The 14,487-nt window shown below is 47.5% G+C and overlaps 1 protein-coding gene across 3 annotated transcripts in view; it reads left to right on the top strand.

The window, feature by feature from the left end:
• The window catches only part of PITPNM3 (PITPNM family member 3), an 88,475-nt gene that overhangs the window by 18,812 nt on the left and 55,176 nt on the right, over positions 1-14,487 (top strand). For all 3 annotated transcript variants that reach the window (XM_088801985.1, XM_074319379.2, XM_074319381.2), the window contains exon 3: positions 7,818-7,925. In XM_088801985.1, coding sequence (XP_088658111.1) covers positions 7,818-7,925 — 108 coding nt within the window. The remainder of the gene's footprint in view (positions 1-7,817; positions 7,926-14,487) is intronic.

The raw sequence follows: 14,487 nt of genomic DNA, 5'->3' as shown, positions 1-14,487 counted from the left end.
CATAGCAACTAACCCACAGTATGACAACACGGCTTCAATATTTTGATGCCTAGAGCACTTTTATTTAAAATATTTTTGCAGTTTGTCAGGGCTCTGCGTCCCCAGATGACTATGGTGGCTTGCGGTGGGAGGCGTCTGGGGGTGGTGTGGGTCAGCTCCATCCCATCCCTTGGGGCTCTGCTCACCTGTTCTCCCTGCGAGCAGCTGTGGGCATGTCTGCTCTCCTCCCTGCTGGCTGCTGCCTCCCTCAGCCCTGTCATCCCCTCCCATGAGCTCATCGCTCTGTCTGCGCTTCCCCAATTGGCCTCACCTCTCACTCCTCTCTTATTGATGGCCCCACCATCTCTTCCTTCCCTTCATCTCCTCCCCTTCTCCTCACCTTGTCTTTCCTTCTCTCCACTGTCCAGGGTCCCAGACTCTCCTGTCTGTTTCCCAGTCTTCCACCTCTCAGCTCTCCCTACCCGACCTCAGGTCTCTGCGCCCTCCTCCCCTCTCAGCCCTTCCTGACTATCTATAGCCCTCAGCCACAGGAGCTGCCCCACACAGGCGGCTAGAACCCTCTTAGTTCTAAGCTGACGACTGCTGAACTCCTGTCAGTTCCAGGCCGCCTCCCTGGACAAGGCCTTTGCATGTTTCCTTGGCTCAAGGCAGTAAGAGGTGAAGCCATCCTTCTCTGCTCCCAGGAGCTTGTCTACGCTCCACCTGGGCATGGCTGAAGGGCCACCACCCTGGCCTCTGTTCTCCAGCCAGGCTAAGCCCTGTGCCTGACCTGGGGTATGTTCTCTGTCCCCACCCTAGCAGGTCCTGCATCCTGCTGCCTCTTAGGTTCCAAGTGCAGCCGTGGTGGAGCTACACCAGTGGGTCTCAGCACCAAACAGGCCCTTGGAACCTTATGTCCTCCTCCTCAATGCACTGATGGGGAAACTGAGGCCAGAGCATGGAAGGGATCCCCTAAGATCACGCATCAAGGTAGAGACGAAAGGCTGGAACCCAGGAGTTTAGTGTCCAGGTCAGGCCCTTTTCTTGGACTTATCACTGAAATTGGGACCTTCTGATCCCCTTTCTTCCTTAAGCCTTTGCCCTTTGGCCCAGCACTGGGTTTACCTGATGGGACCAGAAACCCTCATGCCTCATGGTCTTGTAGCAGAGGGGAGACTCTTAGGCTCTGGGGGCTCTGATCATGCATGTAAGGCATAGGAGGGACTGGGGGGCAGGCAGGCAAGAGTGTGGAACCGTCTGGTCCATAACAGCCTCTGGGCAGGATGCCGGCTTCTTGGGCCAAAGCGGCAGGCCTGGGTCCTCAGGGGTGGCTGGTGCTCTTGATTGAATGCTGCAGGGTGAGCAATGGGGTACAGACACCCCAGACTCAAGAGGTGTCACTCCCTCTCCTGTCAATATAGTGACAGGACATCTGGGAGCCACAGCCTGGTCTACCAAGGTTGGAGGGCAGAATGAGGGAAAACCCAAGTGGCCAAGAGGGAATGTGCCTCAAATCCAGACCACGTCAGAGCTGGAGGGCCCCACCCCATTTTACAAGATGGGAAACTGAGGCCAGAGAACTGGGAAACGTGCTCAGGGTCACACAAAGAGTCAGGCAGAGCAGGGGCTAGAATACAGACTCATTCATTCACTCTTTCAAGTATTTATTGAGCATCTGCCCGTTAAGCACCGGGCACTATTCGAGGTGTCGGGGTTATAGGGACAAATAGAGCTGGTCCCAGCCCTCAGGAAGCAGTTTAGTGGTGATGGGTGGTGGGTGGGAAGGCAACAAACAAGCATGTAAATCACATTGCTCATTACCATAAATAAAATAGCATAAAGGCACAGACACCTCACCAAAGAAGAGACATGAATGGCAAAAATTAAAATATGCTCAACATCATCATTAGTCATTAAATACAAAGTAAATGCAAACGAAAACCGCACTGAGGTCCCGCGCACCTATTAGAATGGCTAATTAAAACCCCTGATCAGGAGATGGAGGAATTGAAACGTTTAAACGCTGCTGGTGAGAATGTACAATGGTACAGCCATTTTGGAAAACAGACGGCAGCGTCTTAAAAAGGGAATCATAGTTCACCACCACGTGAACCAGCCCCTCCATTCCTAGGGATTTACCCAAGAGCAAAGAAACACCTGTCCATACATGTTCATAGCAGCTTTATTTATTAGAGCCCCAAACTGAAAACAACTCCAATGTGCATCAGTGAGTGAATGGATAAACAAACTGTACACCCATGCAGTGAAATACGCCTCGGCAATACGAAGGCATGAACTACTGATACCGGTACCGTGTGGGTGAGTCTCAAAATAAGCAGGCTGAGTGAAAAGAGTCAGATGGAGAAAGGGAACATACTGTATGCTTCCATTTATAGAAACCTCTAGAAAATGCAAGTGAGTCTATAGTGACAGGAGCAGGTCAGGGGGAAGGAGAGATAAAAAGGGACAGGAGAAAACTGAGGGTGATGGATACACAGTCATTGTCTTGATTGGGGTGATGGTTTCATGAGTGTGTACATATGTCAAAGTTATCACATTGTACATTTTATTTTAATTTTAATTTGAAAGTCTAATTGGCTTTATTGATCGATTCATGAATGGGGCAGTATCCCGTCTAGTAAATAAATAATAGAGAGGTGCTCTCTCAAATTGTGTATTTTAAATATGTGTACTTTATTGAATGTCAATTAGACCCCAATAATGCTGTTGTAAAAAATAGAGGCGCTCCTCCCAATATAACGTAAGGGCACGCAATCGAGTGACTGCGTGACTGTAGGAGGCCCCAGAGGATGTGGCTTTGACATGTGAGCTGAATAACAATGAGCCATGTGAGGGCCTGGGGAATAGAGTTCTGGACAGTGGGAAGAGGCTGCGCAAAGCTCTTCCTGGAGGAATGAGCAGGAGGGCTGGTGTGGCGGGAGTGAGCCAGGGGGCGCCTGCTTAGTGCTGGGTACCCACTGCCCCAGCAGGGGGAGGGAGGGCAGACTCAGTGGCCTCAGGATGTGCTTTCCTGCCCAGGCTTCGGGGTGGCCCTGGGTACACCTGCCCCTGCCACACAGGAGGCCAGAGACTCAGAATTCAGGATCTTTGGTGCAGATGGACCCCTGCAATGGAAACATGCCTGGGCCCTGAGAGGCTGGGCTCTCATTGTGAGTGATGAAGATTGCTGGGTGGCAGGTGCTGTGGCCAGAACCTGGGTAAGCAGAGCTTAGTAGGCCAAGGAGGGACAACCCAGATGTCATATGGTTCCTGACCATGAAATGCTAAGTTCTAGAGAGAAAATGATTATGTCTTTTGGAGTCATGCTCCCTAGAAGGGTGCTGGTTGGGGCGAGTGTGACCACTGTGACATCGGATGAGTTTCTTGGGGATGTGGTTGGATATATCAAGCATGGGTCGCTGATGGCTGGTTTCTATAGCAAAATATGTCTTCATTTGGAAAATATCAGGTGCTTCCTTCACAGTAACCTTCCCCTTAGATGCAATACATAGTCCAATGAGAGGAATCTTAAAAGCCACCAAGCATTAGGTACAAACAAAGCCTCCAACTGAACCATAAACTCAACAGCTACAAGATGGTGTCAGTGGGGAATGTACTGGGTAGCAGGCAGAAGAACCTGAATTCCTGGCCTGGCCCTGCCCCTGAGGCGCTGTGTGACCTGGGCCAGCTCTGCAGCTCTGCATCTGTAAAGTGAGGGGGTTGGACTTCCCCTCCATGGCTCCTTTCAGCTCTAAACATTCCAGGAGGCTCCTAACTGGCCTTGTCAGGCCGTCTCAGCAGTAGGGCCCAGGCCCATTCCCTGATGAATAGAGTAGTGGGGAGGCAGTTGGTGGGTGGATGGGGTGAGTGTTAAACAGCCCCAGGGGAGGATTAGCAATCTTGTACCCCAGAGACCCCAGAGCGGTGTATATCCAAGTCCACAGAAAGACTGGCATCGTAGGCCTGATACAAGGGGTGATGGATGGTATTGGGCCAGCCAGCAGCAGAAGGTGTGCATGCCCTCAGCTCCATGAGCTGGAGGTAAAGCCTTCCTGGCCCTGGACAAGAAGGTTCTCTGCTCTGAAGTCCCGTGGATCCAGCAGAAACAGAGGCCCTGCAGTAGGAAGAAAGGCTTTCCTGATGGCCCTGGAGGTTGTGCTTACAGGGGTGTATCCAGGTTTTGGTCAGGGTGAGAGTCAGACTGGGGTCCAGGCCAGGGTTGTGGTGCCTCTGGGTGGGGTTCAGCCTGGTACCTAGTCTGGGGCCCAGTGGCGGTGACATAGATGCAAAAACTGTGTCTGCACCACAGGTCACTGGGGATGAGAATTAACATGCAGGGAACCGTCATTAGAAGTCGAAAAGCAAAATCAATAACCAGGACATTTACCCAAAGAAGCCCTTTGTGGCCTCCGTGGGCCCTGGTGGGAGGCATGTACCACAGTGAGGGGAAGTAGGGCAGAGACTTGTGGCTCCGGCTTCCTCAGTGACTCTGAAAGGAGCAATCTTGGCCGTGTGTGCGTGCGTGCGCGCGTGTGTGTGTGTGTGTGTTCATGTGTTTTCTCAGTGCCTCTCAGGGGACAAGCCCATTGTTGCCAGAGTGAAGATCTGAAGGCTGAGTGTTGAGAGCAGGGGGCAGGGGAGAGGCCCAGAGAAAGCCTGTCTGAGAGGTGGGGGACGGTAAGCAGCTGGAGAGATGGGGACAGGGGGGAGAGAGAGAGAGAGAGAGAGAGAGAGAGAGAGAGAGAGAGAGAGAGAGAGAGAGAGAGAGAGAGAGAGAGAACAAGAAAGCCAGGGAAAAGGTGAGAAAGCACAGAGGGAAAGAGAGAGCAAGAGACTCAGGGGGGATGGGAGAAAGGGAGACACACACACACACACACACACACACACACACACACACGGAGAGAACCAGGGAGAGCTGACAGAGACAGTGACCCAGAAGGACAGAGAGAAGACCAGAGAGAGCAAGAAAGACCTGCATGGGTAGAGAGGTCCTGAGGGGCAGGACCCAGAAAAAGAAAGAGAAACCCAGAGAGAGAGAAAGAGAGACAGATGCTGGGATAAAGAGAGAGGAAGAGCAGAGAGTATGGGAGCACGATGCAGGCCCTCCCAGACAGAGGGATGGGCATGGCCGAGAGTGCCAAGAGCCTGAGAGAGACAGAGAAATGCAAAGACCAAGGCGGACAGAGATCCATGGAAAGAGATCGGGTGAGATCAGATCTGAGTGGGATAGGGTCAGACACCAGGCAGAGAGAGCATGGTAGGAGTCTGAGAGGGAGGTACATCGACTAGAAAGACAAAAGACCAAGAGGCAAAGATGGCGGAGGGTCATGCACAAACCTGGAAAGAGAAGAAAGAGACTGAGGGTGGTGCAGAAATAGGCATGCTCAGACCTCAAGCCTGGGAGGCCCTCGGGGTTCTGACAGACTCACGTACGCCCCTGGGATCGGGCTTACACGTTGTAGAAAAGATGGGAGCGAGGATATGTTAGCAACTGCTGAGCACCTGCTGCATCCCAGGCACTGGACCAGGAGCCCTGGCTCACTCATCTTCCTGTGTCGGTTATTTACTCTTGTGTTTTTTCACAAGACTGGTTCCCACAGGATGGAGGTTGTGTCTCACAACGCACACGACAGGAATCCATTCAATGTAGAATGAACAAGTGGACAACTATATGCTTGGTTAACTGGGCCAGATTCCTAGGCGTGCAAGGTGGGCTGCAGGCTGATGCTGACTGCCCCACTCTGGAGCTGGCTCTGAGTGTGGTGGGGCCAGACCACAGCCTAACTGGATCCGAGAGTGAGTCTTGGGGGCATAACACCACATGCCCTGGTGGGGGCGGTGACGGTCAACCATCATCTTCCGGTGCTGTGCTCTCACTGTGTGCTAGTCATGCTTGTAAACACTTAGCCTTTGTTATCTCATTTCGTCTTTACACCAATCCTATGACGCAGGAACGACAATGATATCATTTTATAGATGAGGAGACTGAGACTCAGAAAACATAAGTTACTGTCCAAGGGCGGATAGCTAGCAGACAGTGCACCCAGGATTGAAAAAGGCAACGTAACACCAGAGCTGAGCTCTTGCCCTCGTTGTGATCCTGCTTTTCCCAGAGAAATACTACCTCATATTGGTTTACAGCATTTTGGCATGTGTGGCTTTTGCAAATTTACTATATCATTGTCCTCATGACAGCTTGCTAGAAAGAGTTGTAGAACCAGAGTTGTTATTCCCGTTGAAGACATAAAACAAGAAGAGTTAAGGGACGTGTGCAAAAGGCACAGGCTCACATGTGGGACTGGAAGCCAGTCAGGGCTCTGCCCAGATCACAGTGCTGCTTAGAGGTGTACACTGGTGCCTGTCGGGGGGTGAGTGGTGACTGGCTAGAGTGGGCGGCAGCCAATACAGGATGCCCAGGGCAGGCCATCAGGAGGACAAGATTTAAGGACTCTTGAAATAGTAGGTCTGAGTTTAAATCCTGGTTCTAGACACAGACATTGGGCAAGTTACTGAACTAGTCCATGCCTCACTTTCCTTGTCTACTAAATGGAAATAGTACCAATTGAACCTTTTTAGTATTGTTTTGAGAATTGTGAATTAATATTTATAAAAATCTCAGTGCATAGTAAGCATTTGATGTGTTGTTAAATAAATCAGGTAAGTCAGGAACAATAATAATAATAATAATTAATAATAAATAACCCAGGTCCCAGCCAGAAGGGGGGTTTAGATCACCAAGCTAGGGAGCGGTTCAGAACTTTGGACAGCTCCCCAAGCTGCAGCTCCATCGTATTGGTTCCACCTGCTCCGTAAAATTCTTCGAAGTGAAATGGTTTCCTCTCTTTATTCTTGGTTATCATGCACTTGAGGATTTGCCTCACCACCGTTTAATGTCTATTCTATGCGGGAAGACACACCGCTCTTCACCAAGAAGGCCCATCTCTTCAACGAGGGGTGGGGAGCATTCTTGGGGGTTTGCTCTTGAGGACATGGCCCTTTCTTGGATGAGCGACAGCAGCGGAGGTGTGGGACCCAGGGGCTTGTGTCCTGTGTGGTTAGGGAATATGGCTGCACCAATTCCTCCCAGGGTAATCTAAGCTCAGACCGGGAAAGAGCAAGGAGAGAGACAGGGTTGAGGGGAGGCTTGGGGGTGGGGAATGGAGGCATTAAGAGGTTCCTACGGTTGCAATGTGGGTTCCACAGAGCTCAAGGCCTGCTTAGAGCCAGCAGAAGTCTTCTGCTCTTCCAGTTACTCCACAATGGCTCATGTCCCACTCCAATCCCGGTCCACTTAAATACTGATGGCAACTGACTTCTCGTGTGAAGAAATAATTGTAGTGTCTCTTGTCTATGAACACCCCCTATGCAGCAAGACCCTCACACCCCTTATATCACTTAGTCCTCATAACAACTCTGTGAGTTAGACATTTCCAGTCCCATTTTATTGGTGGTAAAACTGAGACTCAGAAAAGGCAAGTAACTTACCCAAAGAAAAACTGCTAATAGTGGCAAATTGGTTGTTTGTTTGTTTGTTTTTTTCCCCCCAAATGCACTTCCTTTCAAGAAATGTTGCCTTTAGGGCTAGGAATGGAGCCTGCTATGGGTTCTCTCATGACTGTCCCCTTGTTAACTTTCTTTTGGTTTAACACGTGGAGGCCCAGTAGGGTACAACAACAGCACTCTCTTGCAATGAAAAATTCCAAAATGTCTCATACCTGTCAGTACTACAGACACCTCAGCTCAAATGATGAAATAAAGACTCCCTCAGATATAAGCTCCTGTGAGGGCTGCTATACCCAGCCATGCCTGCTCATGCCCATCTCTGCTCCTTCCCACAGAGGAGATAGCTGAAGGGAAGAGTGCCATCCTCATTGGGATGAGCCAGTGGAATTCAAACGACCTGGTGGAGCAGATGGAGACCATGGGAAAGCTGGAGGAGCATCCAGGTAAGATTCTGCTTCTCTCTTGACCAGGGTGTGTACCTATGTGTGTTGCAGGATGGGTTGAACTGCTAGCAATTTGGGGCTAGGACTTGGGTCTTCCATGAAGAGTCATCTATCTGTCTGGGCACCTCCCCTCCCTGAGCCTGTGACCCCTGAATTCTGTCACCTGCAGGAACCCTCATGAGGACTTCTGTGGGGTTTTCTGTGGCAGAAAAGCTCCAGGGTACTTCAACAAACATCCCTTGTCCATAGGATGACCACTCAGGAGCACCAGTAAACAAGGGCAGGCGGCAGGGTCCAAGCTCCTTGGACTGACAGGCCTGTGGTGTTGGAATCTGCTGGTTAAGGAAGGGTGACCAGTGGAGGAGGCTTTGAGATGGGACAGGGCAGAGGGGCAGGAGTGGGGATGGTAACTTTTTGGGCTCGGTTGTGGAAGAAGGAGCATGTGGCTGAGAATGAATCCAGGAGGCTTTTAGTGGAGAGGAGTTTTGACCAGGAGCTTAATCAGCAGACAAAGCAGGCATATCCTTTCAGACATCCCATCCATCTCTCTGTTTGACCACATTGCATCACTCACAGAATGTCTGCTAAGCACCTGTGTATAAAATGCTTGCTAGGAGCGACCAAAGGTGACTCAACTGCGGCCTCTGTATTAGGACATGTGACACAGTATGAGTCTAGACATAAGGGAGTCCGGCTCACACTGAGGATTGTTGGGCCCAGAGGGGAAAGGCAGGAATTTTAGGTGGCAGGAGAAAGAAAGCTCAAGGAAGGGTTCTTGACAGTGAAGCTATGGAGCCAGGCTCTGAAAGGCAAATGGAGGATGTCGCTGAGGTTGTAACATGTGAGATGACGTGAGAAACCAAAGCTCAGAGGAGCTGCACTTGACTAACACGTGGGTGGAATGAGGGCCAGAGCTGGGGCTCGAATGCTACCTGGGACCCAGGGTGCTGACGTCTGGACCTGTTATCCTGAGGCCAGTTTTTTCTATTCCCCCGCCGCTCCCTATGTATCATTGTTCCAACTTCCCCTCTTCCTCCTCTCCTTTCTTTCTCTCCTGGCCCTTCATTCCTCAGTCATGGCTCATGTCCCACTCCAATCCCGGAGCTTGGTGACGGGCTAAGGCCGTGCTATCAGGTGTTCAGTGAGATAGTCCTGGCCCAGCCCAAGAGAATGACACATCTTGATACTGGCTGCCTTGCCTGTAGCTCTGCTCCTTTCCTCCTTGGAAAGGAGCCCTCTCCGTGCCAATGTGCCCGTCCTGAGAAATGGACAGGCCTGGGATGACTGTTCCATTTTACAAGTGAAGAAACCCAAGGCTCAGAGAAGCAATGTCTTGCCCAGGGTCCTCCAACTTGGCAGCGGCATTGTGCTCAGATCCCTGGTCTCCTGATTCCCAGACCAGGGCGTTATCTGCCAGATTGGACTGAGGCCAGGGACAGTCCTAGGCCCCTGCGAAGTCAGGTTCAAGACACCCAGAGTCTTAAAGGAAAGCCCCCCCCCCCCACTCCCCATGGGCCTCTGTCACATTCATAGGAATGGCAGGATCTGAGTCTGGTCGCCAGGGCCAGTCCAAGGACAATTTCCCAGACTTCACAGCCACACATTTGCAGATGCACCCTTGTCTGCTCTTTCCTTCCCCCCAGGAACATGGAGGGGGCCCAGAAGGGGTCATGGGTTCCAGGTGCTTCCCTAGGACAATGCTTGGTAGCCATGAATAGACAAACACAGACTTATACTCACCACCCATCTGGTCATCCATTTCCCACTGGCACCCTCACTCGTCTGCTAGAGTATGTGTGACTTAGACACAGTGTGAGCTAAGGAGGGGCGAGCAAGAGTCAGTGTGCCCGGGGGGGGGGGGCAGAGGAGAAGGAAGCAGAGGGCGATTGATGGGAGAGGCTGAAAACACAGCTTTGGAATCTAAGAGGTCTGGGTTTGAACGTCGGCCCTGCCAGTCTGTGGCTTTGTGGCCATGGAAAGTCACATCACCTCTCTGAGCCTCAGTTTCTTCATCTACAGAGTGGGGCTAATACAAAAGTTGTGAGGATTAAAGAGCTAATGCTTGCACAGTGCATTCAATAACAGGCTATTAGAGTGTGTGCAAGAGGGAGAGAAGAGTAAAACATACGAGTGCACAAATACAACTTAAAGGCTCCATGGTACTCACAACAGGTGGAATTACGGACAATGCTTGCCTGGCTCTGAGAATCGAGGCTGTGACCTCCCAGTGCAGAATGGGGAGCAGGAGGGAGCGAGAGAAGAGGAGGCGAGGAAGAGGAAACCAGCCATGTTTCCAGCTCCTTCTGAGTCCCGTTCCCCAGTGAATTCATAATGTGAATTCCCACAGCACGACAGAACACACATTAATTTCACTCATTTCAACAGTCATTTATGGAGCCACGATAGGAGCTCAACCTTGTGCTAGATGTGGGGGAAATAAACAGGAGCTGGTGTTGTCACTTTTTTTAGGAGCTGGCAGCAGTGAGAAGAGATGGTGCAATAAGACGGGCTGAGTAAGGGGCCTTAGGAGAAGGGTCTGGGACTATCTGGGGAGAGGAAAGTCTGAAAACACTTCCTGGAAAAGGCTGCCATCAAAACCGGTGGTGTCGATGGCGCTCTATTCCTGCCTGCTTCAAGTTTCCTGCCGTTAAATGCAGGGCTCACTCTACAGACCCCCCCCCTTCCCCGCTTCTCAGGGCTTATGCCCTGGTCCGTCACAGCTACCTGAGGTGATGACCTCAAGTCTATCTGCTGGGCTCCAGACTTAGCTTTTCAGGAGCCTCCCAGAGTATGTTCTGAAGACTATACTTCAAGTTCCCCAAATGGAGCTGAACTTTTTCCTCCTAAACCGTAATTATGCTTTAGTCCATGTTTTGTCTTCTTAGCTGTTTAAAGCATATATTGCACGGGCACTTTCGGAATGGTCTGTTTGCTCCAGTTCTTGAGGGTACTGATTCTGGGGTGTTTGTGTATGTGTGCATGTGTGAGTGCAAGCTAAGTGTACCTCACGAGTTCTGTTTCTTTATTTTTTATTGTAAACTCATCTTGGTCACTTCCACATTTTCTGTGGGAATCTCGTGTACCCTTGGGTTGTGAAAATGTCTTTATAGAGACTGGTCTTGTGTATCTGCTGGGCCTGAGTGCTTCACGAATCTTGGGCATTTTATAGGCTCAATTTATAGGTTAGTGTTTCCATTCTATATGAGTGGTATAAATTTAGACCCTACACCCATATGTGGCAGAGGCTTAGGGTTTTAATTACTCATGCGTGATTTTTTTCGTTCTCACGGTGTGAGTGGTTTCTTTGCTGCTTCCCCAAAGCAGTGTTTTGTTTTCTAAACTTCCTTTATGGATGGAGCAATTCTCCAAGGACCCCTACAGTACAGGGCACGCCACTTCCTCTCCTCACCTCCCACAGGCTGAGGCCAAGTCTGTGGAGTTAACAATAAGAGTTTCAGCCTCTAGTCCTGGAGCGTCTATCCATCTGAATCTTCCACGGGTCTCCTCCAGGTCAGCTTCTGCTTTCGTCTCTAGATGGTAGTTCCCTCCTTTTTTCTGGTATTTGTGTATGATCCATTCTTTATTTTGAGTTTGGTTATATATGTACATTTTTGGTAATATATTGCCCAGTGTATAGGCATTTTAATGGAACGGGATCCTCCAACAGGAGCTCAGTTCACCTTATGAACATTATTATTTTTATAATTGCTTATCTTGTTATTTTTATTTAGATTTTTTTAATTTGGTAAAATATACATAATATACAAATTACCATTTTAACATTTTCAAGTGTACAGTTTATGGTATTAAGCACATTCAGATTCTTGTGCAATCATTAGCACCACCCATCTCCAGAACTTTTCCATTATCCCAAACGAAACTCTATACTCATTAAACATGAACTCGCCCCTCCCTCCCCTCCCCTCACCCCTGGCACCTGCCATTCTACTTTGTGTCCCTATGAATTTGACTACTCTAGGAACCTCATATAAGTGGACTCATGCAGTATTTGTCTTTTTATGTTTGGTTTGTTTCACTGAGCATAAAGCCCTCCAGGTTCCCTATGTTGCAGCACGTGTCAGAAGTTCCTTCCTTTTTAAGGATGAACAGTATTCCGTTGTATGTACATACCTCACTTTGTTTATCCTTTCTTCTACTGGTGTACATATTCCCACCTTTAGCTGTTGTGAATAATGCTGCTATAAACATTGGTGTACAAATAACCACCTTATTTCTTGGATACATTCTCATTGTCAACAAACAAACAGACAAAGTCTCCCTTTTCTACTTCCATTTGCAGACCTTACTGCAGAGTTTATCAAAGTGGAGGCTATCTCTGTAAAGATAGATCATATTAGGTGTTATTACTGCCACTTAATTTGTTTTTCATTGAATAGTAGATGTTGGAGAGCTTTTTACATGAGTGTATATAGATTCGACTCATTCTTTTTACCTGTACTATAGTGGCCTCCACAATAGATTGACAAGAATTTATTTATTCTGTAATAATAGACATTGGAATTTTTCATCATGAAAAAGAAGCTACATGGATTGAAAAGTACAAGCATTGACAATTGAAACGCATACTGCTAAAGAGTTTTCCAAAAAGACTGTGCAAATTTAGATTCATGCCATCTGTAGATTAGGTTAGCCATGTCCCTGCAACGTTACCAGACTTGATATTATCAGACTTTAAAATTTTACCTGATTGATAGGTGAAGACATTCTCTAGTTGTTTCGTTTTGTCCTTACTTGATTGCCTGTGAGGTTGATCACCTTCTCATAAATGTGGTGACCAACACTATTTTCATTTTTCTGAATTCCTTCAGCATGCTTTTTGCTTATCTTCTATTGGATGATTTATTTTTTTCTTATTGGATTTTAGGCGTTCTTTACAGATATTCTGGATATTAATTATTTGTTCGCTATATATTTGAAATGTTTGTTTCTTGAATCATGCCACATGACTGACTTTTATTAGTCCTAATAGTTTGTCAGTTGACTCTTGGATTTTCTAGGTAGCATGTCAACTCATTTACAAATCTTAATGGTTATATCTTTGTCAATATTTACACCGATTGCTTCATTTTTCTTATTAAACTGCATTGCACAGGATCTCCAGATAGGTGCTGACTAGCAGGAGTTATAGGAGGCTTTCTTGTTTGATCCTGACTATAATTCTGTAATCTCCTTCCCCTGCTCCTCCTCCCCCCTTCTCCTCCTTCCCCTCCTCTTCCTCATTCTTCTTCAGTTAAGTATATTGAGGTATGACTTACATTCCATAATTCACTCTTTGTACTTGTTTCTGCTTCTTAAATTCCATGACTTCCCTTTGGACTTACTTCCTCTTTTTGCTGGAATATCTCCTCAAGTAATTCTTTCAGATAAGAACTGTGATAGGAACTTTCCAAGTCCTTGCCTTTCTAGACGTATCTTGATTTCTCATTTGAATGCCGGTTTGCCTGTACTCATAACCGTGTTCCCAACTATCTTTAAAGCTATTCCTCGTGGCCTTCTTGCATTTAGTGTTGTTGGTGTGAAGTCTGAGGTACATTTGTGAGTAACCTGTTTTTCCCTCTTCTTGAAACTTTATGTTTTAAAATATTTATTCTTTTGATGAAGTCACAACCAATGTTTGTGGCTCATGTTTAGTTGTTTATCATATCGGCACCTGGTATACTCTTTCTTCATTATTATGACTTTTTATTATTTCTTCAGGTATTCCTTTTTCTATGTTTTCTCCTTCCAAAACTTATGTTAGATAGATGCTGGACCATGTCTCAACTTGCCCTTCCCAATCTTATTTCTTGGTCTTTCCTGGGTTCTGGAATTATACCTTGGTTCTAACCTAACCATCAGCTCATCAATTTTCTCATTTTCAGTTGTTTCCATTCTTCTGGTCTGCTATTCTGTGGAGGGTTTTTTTTTTTTTTTTTTTTTTAAACAATCATCTTTTCATTTTCATGTGCTCTGATTCGTTCTTCTTCATAAAATTTGATATAGACTCATACATGCCATGGACTCATGGCTTTTTAAAGTCTCCATCTTTTTGTTCTTTTAACCATGGGAATTTTCTGGTAGGTCAGAGGTGGATGGGAAAGACCACACATGCTTCAAATTGGATTCATTAGCCAAAGATCCATAAGTGAGATTATAATACAGAGCAGGAGCAAGCTTCATTCTAATTATCTAAAGAAGCACACAGCTGTCATTAACATTGTTCAAGTAAAGAAGGTCTTGCCTTTTTTTTAAAAAAACAAACAAACTGAAACATCATTCACATATTGTGAAATTTCCATTTACAAAGTATACAGTTCAGTGGGTTTTTAGTACATTCATGAAGGTGTACAATGAGCACCACAATCTAGTTCCAGAACATTTGTATCACCCTCAAAAGAAATCTCATACGCATTAATAGTCATTCCCCATTTTCCTCTCCCTCAAGCCCCTGGAATTTCATACACATGGAATCAAACAATATATGACCCTTTGTGTCTGATGTCTTTGGCTTAGTGTAATGTTTCTGAGTTTCATCCTTGTTATATGAATCAGCACTTCATTC

This window comes from Rhinolophus sinicus, chromosome 12 (assembly GCF_057876585.1).
Source record: "Rhinolophus sinicus isolate RSI-liver-muscle chromosome 12, RSI-T2T, whole genome shotgun sequence".
Taxonomy (NCBI): domain Eukaryota; kingdom Metazoa; phylum Chordata; class Mammalia; order Chiroptera; family Rhinolophidae; genus Rhinolophus; species Rhinolophus sinicus.
This window is presented reverse-complemented; position numbering and strand designations above follow the sequence as displayed.